The 22,473-nt window shown below is 36.9% G+C and overlaps 2 protein-coding genes across 2 annotated transcripts; one reads left to right on the top strand and one right to left on the bottom strand.

Annotated features, from left to right (window-relative positions):
- Positions 1 to 1,710: 1,710 nt before the first annotated feature.
- Positions 1,711 to 2,670, bottom strand: LOC133054189 (olfactory receptor 51L1-like). The gene has a single exon (XM_061138946.1). It carries the CDS (start codon positions 2,668 to 2,670, stop codon positions 1,711 to 1,713), a length of 960 nt encoding a protein of 319 aa, XP_060994929.1.
- Positions 2,671 to 18,410: 15,740 nt separating this feature from the next.
- On the top strand, positions 18,411 to 19,364 carry LOC133056839 (olfactory receptor 51H1-like). Its single transcript, XM_061142685.1, has one exon. It carries the CDS (start codon positions 18,411 to 18,413, stop codon positions 19,362 to 19,364), a length of 954 nt encoding a protein of 317 aa, XP_060998668.1.
- The last annotated feature ends 3,109 nt before the right edge of the window (positions 19,365 to 22,473 follow it).

Genomic DNA, 22,473 nt, shown 5'->3' with positions numbered 1-22,473 from the left:
GAACCCTCTTACATTGTTGGTGGGAATGCAAACTAATACAGCCACTATGGAGAACAGTGTGGAGATTCCTTAAAAAACTGGAAATAGAACTGCCATATGATCCAGCAATCCCACTGCTGGGCATACACACCAAGGAAACCAGAATTGAAAGAGACACATGTACCCCAATGTTCAACACAGCACTGTTTACAATAGCTAAGACATGGAAGCAACCTAGATGTCCATCAGTAGATGAATGGATAAGGAAGCTGTGGTACATATATGCAACGGAATATTATTCAGCTATAAAAATGAACACATCTGAGTCAGTTCTAATGAGGTAGATGAAACTGGAGCCTATTATACAGAGTGAAGTAAGTCAGAAAGAGAAACTCCAATACAGTATATTAACACATATATAGAGAATTTAGAAAGACAGTAATGGTGACCCTATATGCAAGACAGCAAAAGAGACATAGATGTAAAGAACAGGCTTTTGGACTGTGTGGGAGAATGTAAGGGTGGGATGATATGAGCGAATAGCACTGAATAATTATTAAGTGACTCTTTTACACAAAACATAATGTTGATTTACACAGGTAGCAAAATCCCTGAGACACAGTTCCTACAGTAGACAGAATAAGATTTGTGAAAACATACTACTTATCATTAAGACCAATATAAAAACTGGGAGTTACAAGGCATTCTTAAAGTTTTATTTTCTGCTTCATTTATTTCTTCTCTTTCAGTAAGTACAGACATGTGAACTAAGAAATTTCAATTAAACTTGCAAGTTTGTAAATACAACTCTATGCACAACTATGCACCTTTTAGAGAAAGGTGAAGACAGTTTATATATTGAAAAGAGTTCTAGACAAAAATTGAGATCTGTATTACCTGTTTTCTACTACTATAAACTTTTAAGTATCTACACCCCAGTAAGTTAGATTTTTTTAATGTTTAAATACTATATCCTAAATTATTATTGGATACATGTAATCCAGTAAATTATATAATCACTGCCTTCACATGACATTATCTCAGGGGCATAAAAAATCACTGAGCTTTGGCTTTCTGAAAGAGTAAGCTTATTTCTAAAAATTAAATAAAACTATGATAGTTGCTCCTTTCTATTCCTGTTGAAACTAAATATCCTCAGAAAAAACAGAACATGTGAGTAAAATTTTAAAAGATGATGCTGATGGACCATGAATTTCGAAAATTTCCTTTTTGAAACTTAATATGCTCTTACATCAAGGTAAGGTTTTTTCCACTTTAAGAAAGCTAGCATAAGTAGATTTACAAACACACTTACATGATGCAAAAGGTAATATAAGATTCCCTGAATAATACAGTGTATCAAGAAGCAAAGAAATATCGGTTTAGAATAATAAAGGAAAACTTCATAGACAATCAGCATTGAATCAGATTAGGATTACAAATGAGAAACCACAGATGGAAGTGATTTCCAGCTCACTCTGCTCCAACATGTTCATACTTTGAGGGAACTTGGAAGTTCACGTTAAGTCAGTCTATTATAAATCCAGTAAACACCAACCCTCTCCTTTAGGATTTTTCACAATGTACTGTCAGAACTATTTCTGCTTTTATTATTTTTTTAAGTAATTTTTTTTTTTTTTTGGTAACACTGGTGCCAACATAGAGAGGAAACAAATCATTATATATATGTACAAAATTATGATTCATGTCATCACTGTGTTGAGGACATGTCTACATCACAGAAGAACTGATTCTTAGACGGAAAAGCAAGTGGAGAATTCCTCGGCGGATCTGCTTTGTCTTCACACTATAGATGATTGGGTTGAGCACAGGTGGAATTAGCAGGTAGATATGAGCCATGAAGATGTGGATGAGAGGGGATGAGTGTTTGGCAAAACGATGGACAATAGAGAGCCCAATCATAGGCACATAAAGAATAAGTATAGCACAAATGTGGGATGCACATGTGTTGAGGGCCTTTAATCTCCCCTCCTGAGATGAAATTTTTAATGCTGAGTGAAGGATGAAAACATAAGACACAAAAATACCCAGAGAGTCCATTCCCCACAGCAGAGTGATCAGAACTAACCCATAAATAACATTAAACTTGGTGTCAGCACAAGCAAGGCGAATCACGTCCTGGTGCAGACAGTAAGAATGAGAAAGGGTGTGAGAATGGCAAAATGGAAAGAAGGCCAGCCGGGCCAGAAGTGGAATCACAGGAAGAGCACTTCTGAGCAGGGCTGCAATTCCAATTTTAGTGATAAGTGTTGGAGTGAAAATGGTAGCATATCTTAGTGGGTGGCAGATGGCCACATATCGGTCAAGGGCCATGGCCAAGAGCACAGATGATTCAGTGAAGGAGAAAGTGTGAATGAAAAACATTTGGACCACACAGGTGTTGAACTGGATCTCCCTGGAAATGGACCACAACACCCTGAAGAGTGATGTCATTGTGGGCAAGGACATGCCCATGTCAGTGAGAGAAAGCATGGCCAAGAAGTAGTACATGGGCTGATGGAGCCTGGGATCTGTCCGGACAATATGTAGGATAGTACAGTTACCCATGATTCTAACAAGGTAGAGGAGACAGAATGGGATGGAAATCCAGTGGTGAAATTCCTCATATCCAGGGATACCTGTGAGATAGAAGGTGGAGGAGAGGATATTGCTGGAGTTTGCAGTTGCCATAGGGCTTACTGTTAAACCGCAATCCAGATTCACAATCACACTCCAGAGGGGGACCAAATGAGAAGATTAGCACCTGTGTCACAAAAACAAAACAAAACTTCAGTCTGTCCTATAATCACTCCTAGTTTCACCCTCACAGTTTTGCTTTGTCTTTCTTAATTTCTAACTGAGCATTGTCCATTAAGAAAAACATCCACTTTTATAACCACAAGGATCTTCCCTTCTTCTTCTTAAATGCAAATGTATTATCATGTTCTATGAATATGGGTAATCCCCTTCTAAAGACACTACCCAGAACAGTACACACAAAACCCATTTTAGACTACATCTTTCATTCCATACTTTTCTTCAGGAAGATCCTCAACCAGAGTCACTGGTCATACATTAGCACTTTTTCTTTAAAAAGAAAAAATGACTTTGGGGTGGAGAGGGAGGTGGGGGGGGGGTCAGGATGGGGAATACATGTATATCCATGGCTGATTCATGTCAATGTATGACAAAAACCACTACATTATTGTAAAATAATTAGCCTTCGACTAATAAAAATAAATGAAAAAGAAATGACTTTTGCAGTGACTTATATGAAATATCTTTCTGTCTTAGCTTGATAGGTTTTTCAGTAATACTAAAACACCATGCAAGGTAAATTACAGAATTCAGGTAAGTATTGATCAGCATAGTTTGTGCTCTTACTAACCTATCTCTGGCTATGTAAGTGATGCCACAGGGTTGGTACCCACTGAAAATCAACTCTAACATCAATGTAATCTCAGGCTAGTATTCCCAAGAGCTAAATATAAGTTAAGATAGACAGAAGAATGTATGATTTTTAAAGATTATAAACATGTAATTTTTCTATGTAATATAAGCAAAGTACAATTGACTGACTCTGCTTTTAAAGATTCCAAATCTTCTTCCTGCTATGTTTAGGAACTCATTTATTATGTGGAGACAGGCTCTATCTGCAAAAAAAAAAGCAAAATAATAGATATATAGGGGTTGGGGAAAGATCAAATAGAAACTTATGATTCAAAGCAAAATCAAGAGAAAACAAAATAACAAAAAGATCAAAAGACCAAAAAAAGCCTACTGTGTCTAATCTTGACACTAAATATTTTCTACTTGGGTGAAAGAGTTAATATATTTTTGCCTATTAGATCCCAGTACTTCTTCTGTAGTCAATAACAATGCTTCTGAAGTAAGAAGATGAGCCACTTGCCCTTCTTTTGACAAGCATCCATGCTTAGCAAAATTCTAATCCATGGGACAGATTGCCTCTAACTGTAAATTAATAAATTGTCATCATGCTATCTTGGAAAGTCTACTTTGGCTTTTGGGAGATCAAATCCTCTCAGTCTCCTCTTGCTGTTTTTATTTTAGTTGTTAAGTCATGTCCGACTCTTTTGTGACCTCATGGACTGTAGCATCCCAGGCTCTGTCCATGGGATTTTCCAGGCAAGAATACTGGAATTGGTTGCCATGTTCCCCTTCAGAGGATTTTCCTGATCTAGGGATCGAACCCATGTCTCCTGCATTGGTAGGAGGATGCTCTACCACTGAGTCACCTGGAAAGAGTGCAGTCCCCTCTAGTTACAGGTAAATAAACCTTGACTGCAAAAGATTCTTGCCTTGGATGTTTAATAACTTTCTAGGAACTGAAAGATTCATAATCAAGACACCAAATATGTATATTACACAAACAGATTCAGGCTTTTTAACTCTTATTACAATTAAATTCTACACACACATAGTATGAACTGATACCTCTTATTGACCTGCAATTTAACTCACCAAATTCCTATCTACTTCATCTTCCTGTCTACCCCTGCATTAATTATTACCTTTAATGCCCAGATTTTCCAATATTATCCCTTCCTTTGTTCTTTTCCAATTTCTACACCATAATCCAAATTTAGAAATCTGGTTTTCATTTCACTGCCCACTTGATTCAGACACTTTTTCTGATTTCAGAAGGTTTCTTTGAATCATCAAAAAGGAGTAAACATGAAGTTTCATTGAAAACTGGGAAGATACCTGATCTAGAGTATGTCTATTGTCATCTTACTGACTCTTCACCAAGATTTTAAGGAGACAGTTATTCAACATCTTCTTTATTTAGAATCTGTTTCTCTCCTTCTGCAATCACTTTAACCTAAGCTGTGTTCTGGTTTCAATGTTTTTCTCAGTTTAATTTTGACCAAATCACTTTTTCTTCTCTCTGTACCAAAGTTGCCTCCTCTCTGAAATGAAGAAAGTAACAATTTGAAAGGATGTGCTAAGATAAAGGACATACTGTGTGTAAAATATTTAGCAAAGAGCCTTTTGGATGATGATGATAATGACAATGATAATGACAACAGTGCCACCAACAAGAATTGTTTAAAGTATAATAGGAGGAGGAATATATAGGGAGACTATGAAGTATCCTCCTTTAGAGGAAAACATCATGAACAGGCATCTCACAAGTGACCTAGGTAGCCCGAGAAGTAGAAAGTAAATTGTATCGGTTTCATTTCCTTTTCATCCAGTAAATTTCAGTATAGCCAGAGATATAAATTGCTTCTTAATAATTTTTTTGTATCCAGAATCTCCTCTGACCATTATGACACCACATATTCACTTCTCATTTTATTCAGTGCCAGATTTGGAAAAAACAACAAAAAGAGCAGAGTCCAGGATAGAATGGGAAGTCTCATTAAGAGTAAGCATGAGATCTTTAGGACTTCAGTGAACTAGGAATTTGAGAAGTCATATTAGCATTCTGAAGTTACCACAACATAAATATTCATTATAGTCCATTTTCACTAGAATCTGGCCTGTTATTTCACAACCTCCTTTAAGTAGCACCTGTTCATTTTGATAATCCAATTCCTATTGTTCCTGATCTTAACAATTTTAAATGCATTCACATTGCCTTGTGGTATCTTCCACATCTCCACAGGAGGAGGATGGAGTTTGTGGAGTTAGTTTATAAACTCAGAAATCTGAAGGTCTTAATGTGAATTTAGGCCATAATTAGTTTCATATTAAAATCACTGGTAATTAGGATTAGAAGGGCCCTCAAAGGTTATCTGGTGTAATCCCACTCATATTCTGGAATTCCTCTTTATGTCTGGTAATAGTCCTTCACCCTGTGTAAGCAATCATGTCCTGACAGAAAGCAGACCATGTGTCATGCAAGTCTAGGGTATATTAGGCAAGTCCTATCTGAAAACTCTGCGTCTGACTTGAATGTTTTGCACAGGGTATGAATAATAAAGATATTCGGAGAAAGGATATCCTCTAATACACTAAGAATCTTTTCCTTCTTGATCCATTCCCTTGGTGTTTCTTCTCACACTTTGGGTGTCTGCCCTTTTCTTTCTTGTCTCTCAAGCCCCACTTTGTGTTTTTCTATTACCTCCCACTCTTTCTTTTTCCAGTCCTTACCTGCTTGGTAGAATAGTTCCTCTTCACATGAGAGATTGTTTTAATTCTCAAAGCCAGATGCATGAGTTAATAAGTCTTCCTCTAATCCTTAGAGATGTGAGTCTCCATGAGAAATGCAAGACTGTGCCTGTAACCCTGTCCCTGTCACTATTTCAGTTTATAGCCCTTCCCCAAATCCTCCCTTTACCATTCCAGATATTGCAGTTTGGAAATTCAAAGGCAAGAAGGCTACAGAGAGTCTCAAATATTTATCACTTCAATGTCTGGAACAAAGTAGGTAGTGCAACATGAGATGAAATACTAGCTTGTATCCAGAATATGGTAAAATAGTAAAGATTGTTAGCTATGGTGTAGCCAATGAGAACAACTTATACAGGACTTAGAGGTGGGAATGGCTCTAAGTTGGTACTGTTATCACACACTAGATAAAAATGAAACTTACTTGTGTGAATTGCTTCCTTCAAAACTATTGAAATAAGGAGTGTATGGGAAATCTCCATAGCTTTCACTCAAATTTGCTGTAACCTTAAAACCACAGTGAAAAAAAGAAACCCATTTTAAAGATCTTAAGCAATAATGCCAAGTGTGATTCTCTGTGGCATAGAGTTCTTACTGATAAAAGAGACTGTATACATTTGATTTGATTATGTATAGATGCTTTCATTCACTGAATGAAGGGCCATATGTCTGTCAGCAATTTTGACTTCTAAATATCTACTGGTGATTAATCTATGTAGCAAAGTTGGCATGTGGACTACTGAATGATAAGAAATTTCCTCTCAGGGTGAATAAAATTGTCTTAAAAATATTGATTTCTAACTGTTTAGTACAGGAATTTCTTTTAAAAATGTGTTTTACAGTTAACCTTTTTTTTAGTTTTGAACCTTGTAATACTAATTGGACGTGGGTTTGGGTGGACTCCGGGAGTTGGTGATGGACAGGGAGGCCTGGCGTGCTGTGGTTCAAGGGATCAGAAAGAGTCGGACACGACTGAGTGACTGAACTGAACTGAACTGATATTAATTTAAATCTTAACAAATCTATCATCGATTCACTTAAATAAGATATTGCTGATTACACATGTCATAGCTTACTAATCTTCCTGTACAGTTATATTTAAGATACTTGTTGACAATTAGCTTTTTCAGGAGTTGAAGAATACAAGTAATTAATACAACAGAAATAATAGTTCTCATAAATAATATTTACTCAGTTATTAAAATAAATTCACCATCCAATAACAGTCCATGAATATAAGAGGCTATTTCTATCCCACACTAGAAAAACCTTCACACTTCCATCTTCCCATATCTTGTTGTGAAATTACCAGATAAATGATTTGAACTTACTTTTTTCATTGGCATGAGATGCCTCAGAATTATCCTTACACTTAACTTTTTGTAATATTAAATTAAATCATTGGAGAAGGAAATGGCAACCCACTACAGTATTATTGTCTGGAAAATCCCATGGACAGAGGAGCCTGGAGGGCTACAGTTCAGGGAATCAAAAACAGTCAGACACAACTGAGCAACTGAGTACACTTTAAATCACTTTGATATCATCCAAGTTGGATATGTTCAATGATCTCAGATTTAGAGGATTGTTTTTAGTAAGTGCAACCATACTCCTTTACTATATAGTCTGTATATTTCTCATGTAAAAAAAATAGGAACATGTTTTTAAAAAAAAAGCAATTTCATCTCTCACTGCTAAATTCTTTGGCAACCAAGACCATAAGCTCAATTTTGAATGATTCACTTGAATGGTGAGAAAATGATTTACAAATATTCACATTTACAGCTACAAGATAAGCACTACCGAGACCACAAAGCCTGAACTATATGTGTGTAGTTGACAGTAGATACAAATATGAAAGGCAGAATGCTTGCAGAAGGGCATCCTTAGGCTGTTTTCCAGATCTGATCTGCTCTGCTCTGTCTTGACCACAGTGAGCTCGATCAACAGGTCCCTTTGCTCTCTGACTTCTGATTTGACTTGATCGCTAATGGACAATACAGGAAGCAAGAATCCAGAACATACAGTTGGAATGTTTACCCTCTTGACTCCCCAACAACCCTCACTGTGGCTTCCTCATGGTGGCTGCATCTTTCTACAGAAAGGGAAAGCTCATGTTGGGTGTCCTTCTCCACATGTCCTTCCCATGTTCTGGTAAAAAATTTTGTTCCCTTGCCACTTCAGGACTAATGTTGGCATCAATTCTCCTTCTGTAGTACTATAACATATACATCAATGATCTATTTATAAAATATGTATATAAATATTTCTTCTTGGTTTTACCAAATCTTGTCCACATATTTTCAATGACCCCTGATGCCTGTATCAAAGTCTTCATATTATCTAATTTGAGAACAATTTAATTTTTTCCTGACAGAACTTTAATTAAGACAAAGGAGAGGTGTCCATCTCATATATATATATATGTATACCTCTGTTACTTTCTATCTCTGTCTTTGTGTCTATCACCATCACTATCACTACTGGCCAATTTAATATATGTTGAAGTTCTAAAAGGTGTAATCCCCCCCCCCCCTTTTTTTACAGGAAGCCTAATGTTCATTTCTTGGTTAATCAAATAAAAGTCTTTTATCTCCCAGAATGGGGGATTCACCTCAGAAATGTCAGTTGCTCAAGCGTAAGAGAGAAAGTGTCAGGTAAATCTTTGCATATTAAGTTTTTCAACACAGTTGTTCAGTGGATCCCTTTGCTATAAAATCTACATTCATATCTGATTTAATTTTAACATAATTTTCACAGATTATTTTTTCTGTTTTCAATTCACTTGGAACTGCAGAGTTTGTTCTCTATTTTTATTCTGTTCCCTGAGCTGGTTTACTTTCTAAATGAATTTTTTAAACTATGATTCCTAATAGTTTTAATTTTTAAAATTATTTTATGTATTCTTTCCTCTTTTCAGAGTATCTAGCCATAATCCTGAAAAAATGTATTTATTATGTTTTTCAGCTTCCCTTTATTTAACCAAGGGGGTCTTTGAGGGTGATACAAAATAGTATTTGTACAAAACAAATGTGTTCTCTTTGAGCCCTCTTTCTAACTACCTTAGATCCATTTCTATTCTCCCATTAGAATATGTACTTTAATCTTCAGTGTGGAACACTTGTTTCCTCTTATTTCCTAGGGAACTGTGTGAAACAACAAGAGACTTGGACAATTACAGTTTATGGTGATGGGGGAAGGGGTCTCTCTTGCTCTATTTTTGTTTAACTTTCTGTACATGAGATATTACACCTAATAGGAGTGTACACTGACCAAGGTATTTTGATGTTTTCACCACATTTCATGAACATAGAGTCTCTCTATTGTAAAGTTTGGGTTGCTCTTCTAGTTTTCTCCACTGAAGAAAAAGAACTTTATTTACTGCCCAGATTTTTTTCTGACAATCATTTCAACAGAAGTAAAGGAAATAAAGAAATGCAATAGTTTCATTTATTCCATCTCTAAATTTAAACACCCACTTGAATACAATTTGACTCAAAATATGGAGTGTGAAGTCTACTTTGACACAATGGAAAGAAAATGTAATGAGTTATCAACATCAATTCTGCTATGTATTACCTCTTTTACCATTGAGTCGTTAGTGAATTTTTCTATTTTAGTCATAACATAGAAAACTGAACTTCTCTTCAAACTTGAATGGAAAATATTTCCATAAAATATTAGAATGAAATTATTCTCTCTTACTAATTCTCCTGACATGAGGGTTTTGAGATGTTTTAAAGCTAGGAAATAATTATAGAAACTGAAATGATTTTCTTGAAGGGACATATGGACTCTGTGAACTATCATGGAATTATTATATACCAAATATGTCCAAGAATTTCTAACAGGTTAATCTTCAGGATGAAGGCGATGGATGCGAAAGTTGAAACAACAGAGAATCTAAGTGTGAGCAAGCCCTATCCTTTTGGATAATAATATCCCTAGGAAGCCTTGGGGAATCTGCTTTGTCTTGATGTTATAAATAATTGGTTTGAGAGCTGGTGGAATTAACAGGTAAATATCTGCCATGGTAATATGTATAATGGGAGAGGAATGTTTTGCAAAATGATGCACTAAGGACTATCCTACTATTGGCACATATAGAATGAGCACAGCACAAATATGGGAGACACATGTATTGAGAGCTTTGAGGTTCCCTCCCTGGGATGCAATGCCTAGCACAAAGTGGAGGAACAATAGACTGGTTCCAAATAGGAAAAGGAGTACATCAAGGGTGTATATTGTCACTCTGCTTGTTTAACTTATAAGCAGAGTACATCAAGTGAAATGCCAGGCTGGATGAAGCACAAGCTGGAATCAAGATTGCAGGGATAAATATCAATAATCTCAGATATGCAGATGACACCACCCTTATGGCAGAAATTAAAGAACTAAAGAGCCTCTTGATGAAAGTGAAAGAGAAGAGTGAAAAAGTTGGCTTAAAACTCAACATTCATAAAACTAAGATCATGGCATCCAGTCCATGGCAAATAGGTGGGGAAAGAGTGGAAAGAGTGACACACTTTATTTTTGGGGGCTCCAAAATCACTGTAGATGGTAACTTCAGCCATGAAATTAAAAGACAGTTGCTCCTTGGAAGAAAAACTATGACCAAACTAGATAGCATATTAAAAAGTAGAGACATTACTTTGCCAACAAAGGTCGGTCTAGTCAAAGCTATGGTTTTTCCAGTAGTCATGTATGGATATGAGAGTTAGACTATAAAGAAAGCTGAGCACCAAAGAATTGATGCCTTTGAAATGTGGTGTTGGAGAAGACTCTTGAGAGTCCCTTGGACTACAAGGAGATTCAACCAGTCAATCCTAAAAGAAATCAGTCCTGAATATTCATTGGAAAGACTGAGGCTGAAGCTGAAACTCCAATACTTTGGCCATCTGATGTGAAGAACAGACTCATTGAAAAAGACCCTGATGCTTGGAAAGATTGAAGGCGGCAGGAGAAGTTGACGGCAGAGGATGAGATAGTTTGATGGCTTCACCAAGTCGATAGACATAAGTTTGAGCAAGTTCTGGGAGTTGGTGATGGACAGGGAAGCATGGTGTGCTGCAGTCTATGGGGTTGCAAAGAGTCAGACATGACTGAGTGACTGAACTGAACTGAACTGAACTGCAACAAGAATGCTACCTTATAAAGTTGTTGTGGTCTACAAAATATACACTCTCATTACTTTAGCATCCTGCCAAACATCCTCCCCAAATGGAACAGTTCTAGTCAAATCAATCAATAATCACTAGTCACCCAATCAAAAAACATTCCTGTTCTCATTATAATATAATTCTCAGCAGTATGTGAAACTGTTGACTGTGTTCTCATCTGAAAATATTTTACATATATATTATTTTTTGAAAACATGCTTGTTTTATTTCCTCCTACCCTACTAAGTGTTTTAAAAAAATAATATATATGTAAAATATTTTCAGATGAGAACACAGTCAACAGTTTCACATACTGCTGAGAATTATATTATAATGAGAACAGGAATGTTTTTTGATTGGGTGACTAGTGATTATTGATTGATTTGACTAGAACTGTTCTTCTGTTTTTATTTCTAATATATAACTACACTTTTCCCTAAGATATTCTATTCAGTAATTGCTCGTAAAAACTATCCACTGGCAACTTCACCATACATTTCTATCCTTAACTCTCTACTGATTCCCAGAGTGATATAAAATAGCCTATCAGATGTCTCTGTTTTATGTCTAAAGGCACAACAAAGATCACAAGGCCAAGAAGGAACTCTTGGCAATGGCCTTACTATGTCCATCTTAGTAAACATAACTCATGCTACACAATTGATCAAATGTAAAAACTATGCTTTGTCCTTGATTGTTAAAATCCATGTCCTCTCATTTCAAGGTCCAGAGTACTTTAACTTATTCACTTCCACTGCTTACCTCTGTCAGCATTCCTCTTCTATTATATTAGCCACTTCAGTTCAGTTCAGTTCAGTCACTCAGTCATGTCCAACTCTTTGCCACCCCATGGACTGCAGCACGCCAGGCCTCCCTGTTCATCACCAACTCCCAGAGATTACTCAAACTCATGTCCATTGAGTCGGTGATGCCATCCAACCATCTCATCTTCTGTTGTCCCCTTCTCCTCCTACCTTCAACCTTTCCCAGCATCAGGGTTTCCAATGAGTCAGCTCTTCGCATCAGGTTGCCAAAGTATTGGAGTTTCAGCTTCAACATCAGTCCTTCCAATGAACATTCAGGACTGATTTCCTTTGGATGGACTTTTTGGATCTCCTTGCAGTCCAAGGGACTTTCAAGAGTCTTCTCCAACACCACAGTTCAAAAGCATCAATTCTTTGTTGCTCAGTTTTCTTTATAATCCGATTTTCATATCCATAAATGACTACTGGAAAAAAACATAGTCTTGACTAGACTTTGTTGGCAAAGTAATGTCTCTGCTTTTTAATATGCTGTCTAGGTTGGTCATGACTTTTCTTTCAAGGAGTAAGCGTCTTTTTATTTCATGGCTGCAGTCACCATCTGCAGTGATTTTGGAGCCCCCAAATATAAAGGCTATCACTGTTTCCACTGTTTCTCCATCTATTTACCATGAAGTGATGGACTGGATGCCATGATCTTAGTTTTCTGAATGTTGAGCTTTAAGCCAACTTTTTCACTTTTTCTCTTTCACTTTCATCAAGAGACTCTTTAATTCTTCTTCACTTTCTGCCATAAGGGTGGTATCATCTGCATATCTGAGGTTATTGATATTTCTCCTGCAACCTTGATTCCAGTTTGTGCTTCCTCCAGCTCAGCATTTCTCATGATGTACTCTGCATATAAGTTAAATAAGCAGGGTGACAATATGCAGCCTTGATGTACTCATTTTCCTATTTGGAACCAGCCTGTTGTTCCATGTCCAGTTCAACTGTTGCTTCCTGACCTGCATACAGATTTCTCAAGAGGCAGGTCAGGTGGTCTGGTATTCCCATCTCTTTCAGAATTTTCCACAGTTTATTGTGATCTACACAGTTAAAGACTTTGACATAGTCAATAAAGCAGAAATAGATGTTTTTCTGGAACTCTCTTGCTTTTTCGAGGACCCAGCAGATGTTGGTAATTTGATCTCTGATTCTTCTGCTTTTTCTAAAACCAACTTGAACATCTGGAAGTTCACGGTTCACATACTGTTGAAGCCTGGTTTAGAGAATTTTGAGCATTATTTTACTAGCGTGTGAGATGAATGCAATTGTGTGGTAGCTTGAGCATTCTTTGTCATTGCCTTTCTTAAGGATTGGAATGAAAACTGACCTTTTCCAGTCCTGTGGCCACTGCTGAGTTTTCCAAATTTGCTGGCATATTGAGTGCAGCACTTTCACAGCATCATCTTTTAGGATTTGAAATAACTCAACTGGAATTCCATCACCTCCACTAGCTTTGTTCATAGTGATGCTTCCTAAGGCCCACTTGACTTCACATTCCAGATGTCTGGCTCTAGATGAGTGATTACACCATTGTGATTATCTGGGCCGTGAAGATCATTTTTGTACAGTTATTCTGTGTGCCACCTCTTCCTAATATATTCTGCTTCTGATAGGTCCATACCATTTCTGTTCTTTATTGAGCCCATCTTTGCATGAAATATTGCCTTGGTATCTCTAATTTTCTTGAAGAGATCTCGTGTTACCTATTCTATTGTTTTCTTCTTTTTCTTTGCATTATTTATTTTCCTCTCTTTATTTGCCTCTTAACTAGTCTTCCCACAAATCAATTTTCCTTAGAGCCTTGAATTCTTAAAGACACAGGCAAGTCAGTTCACTGCTGTGTTAAAAATGTATTAATTGCTTCTTACGTATCTCTGAAGAAAATGGAAGCCATTGTCATTACTTATCAGATTCTTCTTTCTTGTGTATGGAAAACAGGAGGAGGATTATACATGTGATTTTGCCCAGGCTCTCCTTTCTGTCCATCTATGTGCTCTCAAGCTCAAATCCCCTAGATTGCCTCTTACACTGTTTACTAGTTTACTAGTTTACACCATTTACTCATTTCCACTCTCGTTCCCAAATTACATTCTTTCCTTCTTCCTTTTCGTATAAAATAATCCAAGACCCTTTCTTACCACTCTATTCAAATACGCTCTTCTGCTTATCTAAACACCCAAACACATCTCATCTCACATAACTGCATTGCTTTATACAAATTTTTTCCCTACAAAATTCATTACTTTTCCACCTCACTCAAATTCCCTATCTCCAACTGCTGCTGCTGCTGCTGCTAAGTCACTTCAGTCGTGTCCGACTCTGTGAGATCCCATAGATGGCAGCCCACCAGGCTCCCCGCTCCCTGGGATTCTTCAGGCAAGAACACTGGAGTGGGTTGCCATTTCCTTCTCCAATGCATGAAAGTGAAAAGTGAAAGTGAAGTCACTCAGTCGTGTCCGACTCTTTGCGACCCCATGGTCTGCAGCCTACCAGGCTCCTCCGTCCATGGGATTTTCCAGGTAAGAGTACTGGAGTGGGGTGCCATTGCCTTTTCTGATTTCCAACTACCCATAGCCAGTCTCTTTCCCTGAGCCACAGTTACCCACTTCTTTCCATCGACAAAGTGATAGCTATTTTGCCTTCCAGCTTTGCCTTTCTGCCCCATAACAGACTTATTCCTGTCTGTAGCCCACATCTGTTTATTCATCATTTAAACAACTTTCACTGCTTTGCTTTTTTGCCCATATTTAAAGTGCTCAAGTTGGAGATAGTGTTTTCTAAGGGCTATAAAACGTTTCCAGCTTATACATCTGTGATGATAGAAGCTTTTCATTTTTCCTGGTTATATGGGGTCCCTGGAAGCTTAAGGGAATCAGAGCCAGTGATGGTACATGAAGGAGTAAGGACCTGTGGGCCTAAGGGATAGATGTTGTTTAGGGTGAGACAGCAGGAATTCCACAGGAACAGAGAAAGCTCAAGGGAGGCACAAGTGGACAAATGCAAGGAAACTCCGACTCTACCTCTGACGGCTGCTGAATTTAGATACACAATGGGAGGTAGAAGGGTTCCAACTGAAAACTCCTTGGTGGAATAAAAGAACTATGAATAGTAAGACTACACAATAAAATAAAGGGACTACCGAACTGAAGTAGATATTAGAACTGGTCAGCTTCTAATACCTGGCCTATATGGGATCTTCCCTAGATGAGCGGGTGAATCACAAATAGATATGTTCTTAGAGGGACTAAAATAGGCATCAGTAACCTCAAATTCTGATTTTATTTGAGAGATATGAGATTATTAGTGCCAATAACCATCTGCCAGAAGTGTATACAAATCCTGTAAACTTGTGTAACATTATATGACATTATCCTAGGCTTCAATTATTTCTAGTTTAAATTTACGGAAAATATTTGATTGTAGCAGAACCGAGCAGGAAAGGAAACACAGATATCTAATATAAGACTAATATTAAAAAATAATAACACAAGAATAAACATTGAGGATTCAAAAATATAATTTTTAGATAGGCTTTAAAATAACTGTTAATAAACATATTCAAGAAAATAGAAAGCAAGATAAATATTCAAGAAGAAATTGGAATTTGCTTAAATTTTCAAGTGAAAATTGTATAATTGAAGAAAGATAATTATAATTGAAGACAAAATGTTCTTTTTCACAAGCATTAGGTACTGCTACTTAACTCTAATTTCTTGAAAACTTTAGTGGTATAACTATATGTTTATTAGTAATTTTTTGTCAAATGGATATTAAAATAAACATATATTTGAATCCTTTTTTGGAAACAAAACAAATATACATAAATTAGTTACAATTATATATATAGTTAGCTATATATTATAATTATTAATCAATACATATATGGACTGTAGCCCACCAGGCTCCTCTGTCCATGGGATTCTCCAGGCAAGAAGACTGGAGTGGGTTGCCATGCCCTCTTCCAGGGGATCTTCCTGACTCAGGGATAGAACCCAGATCTCTTACATCTCCTGCGTTTGCAGGTGAGTTCTTTACCACTAGCACCACCTGAGAAGCCCATAACTAGTTACAATTATATATATTATTATTATACAATAATATATTGTATAATTCCTTACATATATATAAATGTATAAGTAATATACATAACAGAATGTGGTCCACTGGAGAAGGGGATGGAAAACAACTTCAGTATTCTTGCCTTGAGAACCCCATGAATAGTATGAAAAGGTAAAAAGATAGGACACTGAAAGATGAACTCCCCAGGTCAGTAGGTGCCCAGTATGCTACTGGAGATCAGTGGAGAAATAACTCCAGAAAGAATGAAGGGATGGAGCCAAAGCAAAAACAACACCCAGTTGTGGATGGGACTGGTGATGGAAGCAGGGTTCGATGCTGTAAACAGCAATATTGCATAGTGAAGGGTTGTTGCTTAACCATGCAAAGACGCCGGGATTCTTGTCCTCTGGAGGAGAAGAATTCAATCCAGGGCCAGAGACGAGGCTTGATCACTCAGAGTTTTTGTGTAATAAAGTTTTATTAAAGTATAAAGGAGTTAGAGAAAGCTTCTGACATAGGCATCAGAAGGGGGCAGAAAGAGTAGTCCCTTGCTAGTGTTAGCCATGGAGTTATATACTCTCTAATTAGCTATTACAGTGAATCAAAAGAATGTCTGGAGGTTGTAAAGACCTCACTAGACTTACTCCCATAATTTACACCTTAAGATAACAGGATTAGCCAGAAGGTTTTTTCCAGAGACTGTCCTCAAGCAGGATACATTATTGTATATAATCCTAAGGAATGTAGAGGGACAAAAAAAGTTTGTCTTTTCTTCCTGTTGAGAATTCCAGACCCCTCTCTCCTTGGGGACCCCTGGACTTCTTATCAACCTGCCTAGGAAATGACTCTCTCACTTCCAATGAACATCCAGGACTGATCTCCTTTAGGGTGGACTGGTTGGATCTCCTTGCAGTCCAAAGAAATCTCAAGAGTCTTCTCCAACACCACAGTTCAAAAGCATCAATTCTTCGGTGCTCAGCTTTCTTCACCGTCCAACTCTAATATCCATACATAATTACTAGAAAAACCAGAGCCTTGACTAGATGGACCTTTGATGGCAAAGTAATGTCTCTGCTTTTAAATATGCTACCTAGGTTGGACCACTAGGAAGGAATCAAATAGCTGAATGTATAAAACAAAATATCCTGATACCCATCCCAGATATTAATCAATTTCTAGTAATGGAGATCAAGTTATTACACAAACTACAGTGACATTTCCTTTTTAAATGACTGAAAGGAAAGAGCTAGGCAAGATATCCCTAAAGAGATACATTTTAATGAACTACAATTTGATGAGTTTTAAATAACATTTTCTGGCATGCTGTGATTCATGGGGTCACAAAGAGTCAGACATGACTGAGTGACTGAACTGAACTGAAATGAAATAACATGTAAAATCATGTGATTAGTACATCAGCTATGATATGGAACATTTTGATATTCCAAAAAGTTGTTTCCTGCCTATTTGTACTCAGTCTCTTTATACTCCCTTTTCATCTCTGAAATCTCTGATCAACTATCACTGATTTTGGCTTTTCTAAAATTTCTTACAATGAGATCATACAGTATGTGGTGTTTTGCATTTGCCTTCTTTCACAGAGCACAAATGACCCATTCAAGCTATTGCCTCTATCAGGAATTATTTCCTTTTCAAATTAAAGCTTATGGATCTTTGCAATTTGTTCATCCATTCAACACTGGGTGTATGTTTGGTTTCTTTCCTTTTTTTTTTTTTTTTTTTTTTTGCTATCATGAATAAAACTTATTTGACTATGTACAAGTCTTTGTATGGATATGTGTTTTTATTTCTCTTGGGCAAATTCTAAGAAGTGAAATTGCTGGGTAGTGTTAAATGTTTGATAAGCATGCGTGTGACTTTATGTGGAACTGCCAAGCTGATATCCAAAGAGGCTCTGTACCATTTGTATCCCATCAGAATTCCAGTTGTTCCATATGCTCACCAACACAGTATTTTCAGGTATTTTTAATTTTAGCCATTCTAATGGTATCTTATTGCACTTCTCATTTACATTTTCCAAATAAATAAAGATGTTGAACATTCTTTCATATGCTTAGTTGTCATTCATAATATCAAGAGGAATAATTTTGAAGTTACAAATATAAACTCAATTTTGAGCTCTTCATATCTTAATTTTGAAACTCTGTGTATAGGTAATCAGTTTGCTTTTAGTCAGACTTCCTGACACACAAACTCTCTTTTATAGGGTGAGAAGCGTCTTGGACTTCAGTCTTACCTACACCTTTCCATGTGGTCGTTTAATCACACTGCCTCTAATTCGCCCACCTTCTCCTTCGTTGGTATTCCTGGTCTGGAGGCTGCCCGAATATGGATCTCCATTCCCTTCTGCCTCCTGTACTTCCTAGCCCTTGTGGGAAATGCTCTTCTGCTTATCTTAGTTAAAGCAGAACAGAATCTTCATGAACCTCAGTTCTATTTCTTGGCCGTGCTGGTCCTTACTGACCTAGGCCTTTCATTTACAATGCCTAGTGTCTTGGCTATCTTCTGGTTCAATGTCCACTACATTGGCCTGGACGCCTGCTTAACCCAAATGTTCTTCATCCACGCCCTCTCCTCAGTAGAATCAGGTGTCCTGGTAGCCATGGCTTTTGACCACTTGGTAGCTGCCTGCGCTCCACTGAACTACACCAGGCTCCTGACCCACTCTACTGTCACCTGCCTTGGTGGAGCTGCTGTCACACGCGGTGCCATCCTGGTGGGCCCTCTGCCTTTCCTCCTCAGGACCTTTCCTTTCTGTGGGGCCAATATCCTCTCTCACTCTTACTGCTACCTCCCTGATATGCTGAAACTGGCCTGTGGAGACGCCATTTTTAGCGGTGTCTATGGATTGGTCTTTGTACTCTTCACATTTGCAGTAGATGTTGTCTTCATCTTAGCTTCATACATGAAGATCCTGGCCACTGTCATAAAGCTGGAGAATCAAGACAGAAACTGGAAATCACTGCATACCTGTGCCTGTCACCTATGCACAGTATTTGTGTTTTATCTGCCCCTCATCAGCTTGGCGGTGCTGCATTGCTACACTCAGAACACTTCCCCAATTCTGTTTACCAGCATGAGTAATGCCTGCCTCCTCATGACACCACTGCTCAACCCTCTTGTCTACAGCCTCAAATCCAGGCAGATCCAGGCTGCTCTGCGCGAGCGATTTTGGGTGCAACGCGTTATTGCTGGAGAATGAGATGTTTCCATATATCAGAAGAGACATCCGATTTAAAAAGTGCTGTTCAGGATCTGCTATGTGCCAAGTAGTATGTTAGTCACCATGAATTCAAAAATAAAAAGACTCATGCCTTTCCCTCAAGCTAATCTAACTATGGAGGGAAAGAGAAGCAGAGGGTTTAAATAAATGGTCACAACTGATCATGAGTGATGACTGTTTGGTAGTGGTAAGGAGAAAGGGCAATAGAAACTCAAGTTCAGTGTTTTCGCTGTATGAATTGGATGAAATCATGTATTCACAACTGCTAAATTGAAGTGTATGATGCTTGATTTTAAAAGATCAAAGAAGGGCTGATTTTACTGAGAAAACAAGGTTTCACCTGATTCTTAATTGCCCATGTTGTTTAAGTTGAAGCATTATACAATTTTAAATTGGCAATAGATCTATGACTATATGCTTAATATTTTTGACTATTTCTTAAGGTTGGAGTACTAGTTGATATCTCAGTCTGATGGTTTTTAACAAAAAATAAAGGAGCAGTATGAAAAGAAATAATATATAAGAATGTGAGAAATGGTTATTCTTACTCATTCTGCTACTTCATTCAGAATTCATACTTTATTTGGATTTTGTTTGGTGTCCCACTCCATACTGAGAATATATAGGGTTACATTTTGGCTTCTGAAACAAGGATGCAACTCCTTTCTCTAACTTTCTAAGAGGAAAAATGAATTATTCTCTTGGGGTCAACTCTTGAGGTTCAGCTCAGTTCAGTTCAGTCGCTCAGTCATGTCCAACTCTTTCCGACCCCATGAATCGCAGCACACCAGGCCTCCCTGTCCATCACCAACTCCTGGAGTTTACTCAACTCATGTCCATAGAGTCGGTGATGTCATCCAGCCATCTCATCCTCTGTTGTCCCCTTCTCCTGCCCCCAATCCCTCCCAGCCTCAGGGTTTTTCCAATGAGTCAACTCTTCACATGAGGTGGCCAAAGTATTGGAGTTTCAGCTTCAGTATCAGTCTTTCCGATGAACACCCAGGACTGATCTCCTTCATAAACAAATGAAGACTTGTCTTGCTGAATTAGCTTAGGAAACAAATAAAAGACTTAATTGTCAGTGGCAATGAACAAACATACAATAGCTTTAGCAAGAATTTCAAACTAATTTATGGAAGTTCTAAGTAAATTTCAAAATGATCTCCAAAGTTATCAAAATATTTTTCACATTTGTCTAGCATATTTAAGGCAAAACTATAATATTCATATAGCTTCCATTCTATTAATGAAAATCATGGAACAACAGCAGACCATGCACCTAAATATAATTAGTGACTTGGAGACTCAGTTTAAATTATGTAAACTTGGAGGAAAGTGAGCCAGTGAAGACTGGGTTTATTAGAAACTTTGGCCTGCAAGACTGAAAAAGATCACGAAAAGACAGACCATGAAAGCTTAATATCTATCTCAATTTCAAAAGCATTCATCTATCTGAAATCTGTTATATATTAACAGAATAGATGTAGTAAAATATATATAAATGTATAATCTTTGATCTTACTGAGAGGTCATTTGAGAAATATCATGAGTACCCTCAAAACATAAAATGAAATTCTGATTCTTAGTATGTTTCTACAAGTTTTAAAATTTAATTTAATATTTTTCTTTACTGAGTCTTTCCCCTCAAAAGCGTTTTAACTCTGACAGTTTTAAGTAGGATGATAGGGAAATGGGGATCATTTTTCAGCATTGTTCCTTTTTTTGAAGACTGCAGGTAAATTTCCTTTGAGGAACTCCTTACCTCTCTGTACTGCTTGAGTGACACCAAAAATAACAATATTCTAATAAATACCTCTCCTGACCTTTCAACCACAGAGATTAAAAACTGAAGAAAAAAATTCTTCCCCTTTACATAGTATGGAATAAAGAGTTTAAGATTACCATTTCTACTGGACAGTGGAAGGACACAAAACCATTTACAGAACATCTTCCTCACTTATGTGATTATGTACATTAGGGGGAAAAATGAGTGTAAAACAAGATAAAAGCAGATATGAGGGATTGCTTCAGAAAGAAAAAGGGACATAATGACATTGAGTGCTAAAGCTTGGGTCCCTAAGATCCTTTAATTTAATCTGTGCCCCATTCTGGTATCTCAGTTTACTTATAAATTGCTTTATGTGTAAGTTAAATGATTAAGCAATTAATGGTATGTTCTGTCTTAATGGCATGTTGTTGCCTTAAAGTATGACAATTTTATTCCTGAGTTGCCTCACTCACTATGTACTAATAATCTAAATGAGAGCATTTTGTCTCATTCATTTGTCTCCTAATGTATGGCATATAGTGGATGCCAAGAATAGCTATGTAAAAATACAAAATAAAGGGGAACATGAGAGAGTATAAGAAACAAAGGACAGAAGGTGATAAGTAAAAACAGTTATACATGACTATTGAATCAATATATTCATGAATTAATGTCCACATAGCTAATGAAAAGTGTATGGAATAAAATAATAATATATGGATCTACTCTGTGATAGTTAATTTTCAAGCATCATTAGCATAAACAAATAACTTAATGCCTATCTTTAATTTGAGGTGACAATACTGAGCAGATAAATATATGATATACATAGGTATAAAACAGGCAACTTGGTCTGAATTCTTGTAAACATTTACAAATACATACGTTTTCATATTTTACCATATGAAACATATATTAAAATGAACCTGTAAATGTGTCTTTGAACTTCAGAGCAACTGTATTATTTTCTGGTCATCTTTGATATCACCATCTGAGCAATAAAGACTTTATTCTTTTATATTTATCTTTAAATCCTGGCTTGACCCTTGTCCTTATCATATTTTTAGCTTGTAATATAATGGTTAATAGTTATTGAACATTTATTATATACCAGACATTGTGGCAAGCATATTAAATAAGTTATGTGTAGCATAGCACATTTCTTCTGACAATGTTCTTAGAAGATAGATACCAGTATCAACTCCTTTTCCACTGAGGCACATTAATGGTCATTCACCATCTTCCCTGGATACATAGCAGTAAATTACAGAGTCTTGATTTTCCTTTAACTGATACATACTTATCCTCAAATTAATGTGA

The sequence above is a fragment of the Dama dama genome, chromosome 1 (assembly GCF_033118175.1).
Source record: "Dama dama isolate Ldn47 chromosome 1, ASM3311817v1, whole genome shotgun sequence".
Lineage (NCBI taxonomy): Eukaryota > Metazoa > Chordata > Mammalia > Artiodactyla > Cervidae > Dama > Dama dama.
Note: the sequence above shows the minus strand (reverse complement) of the source record. Positions and strands in the feature narration are given on the sequence as shown.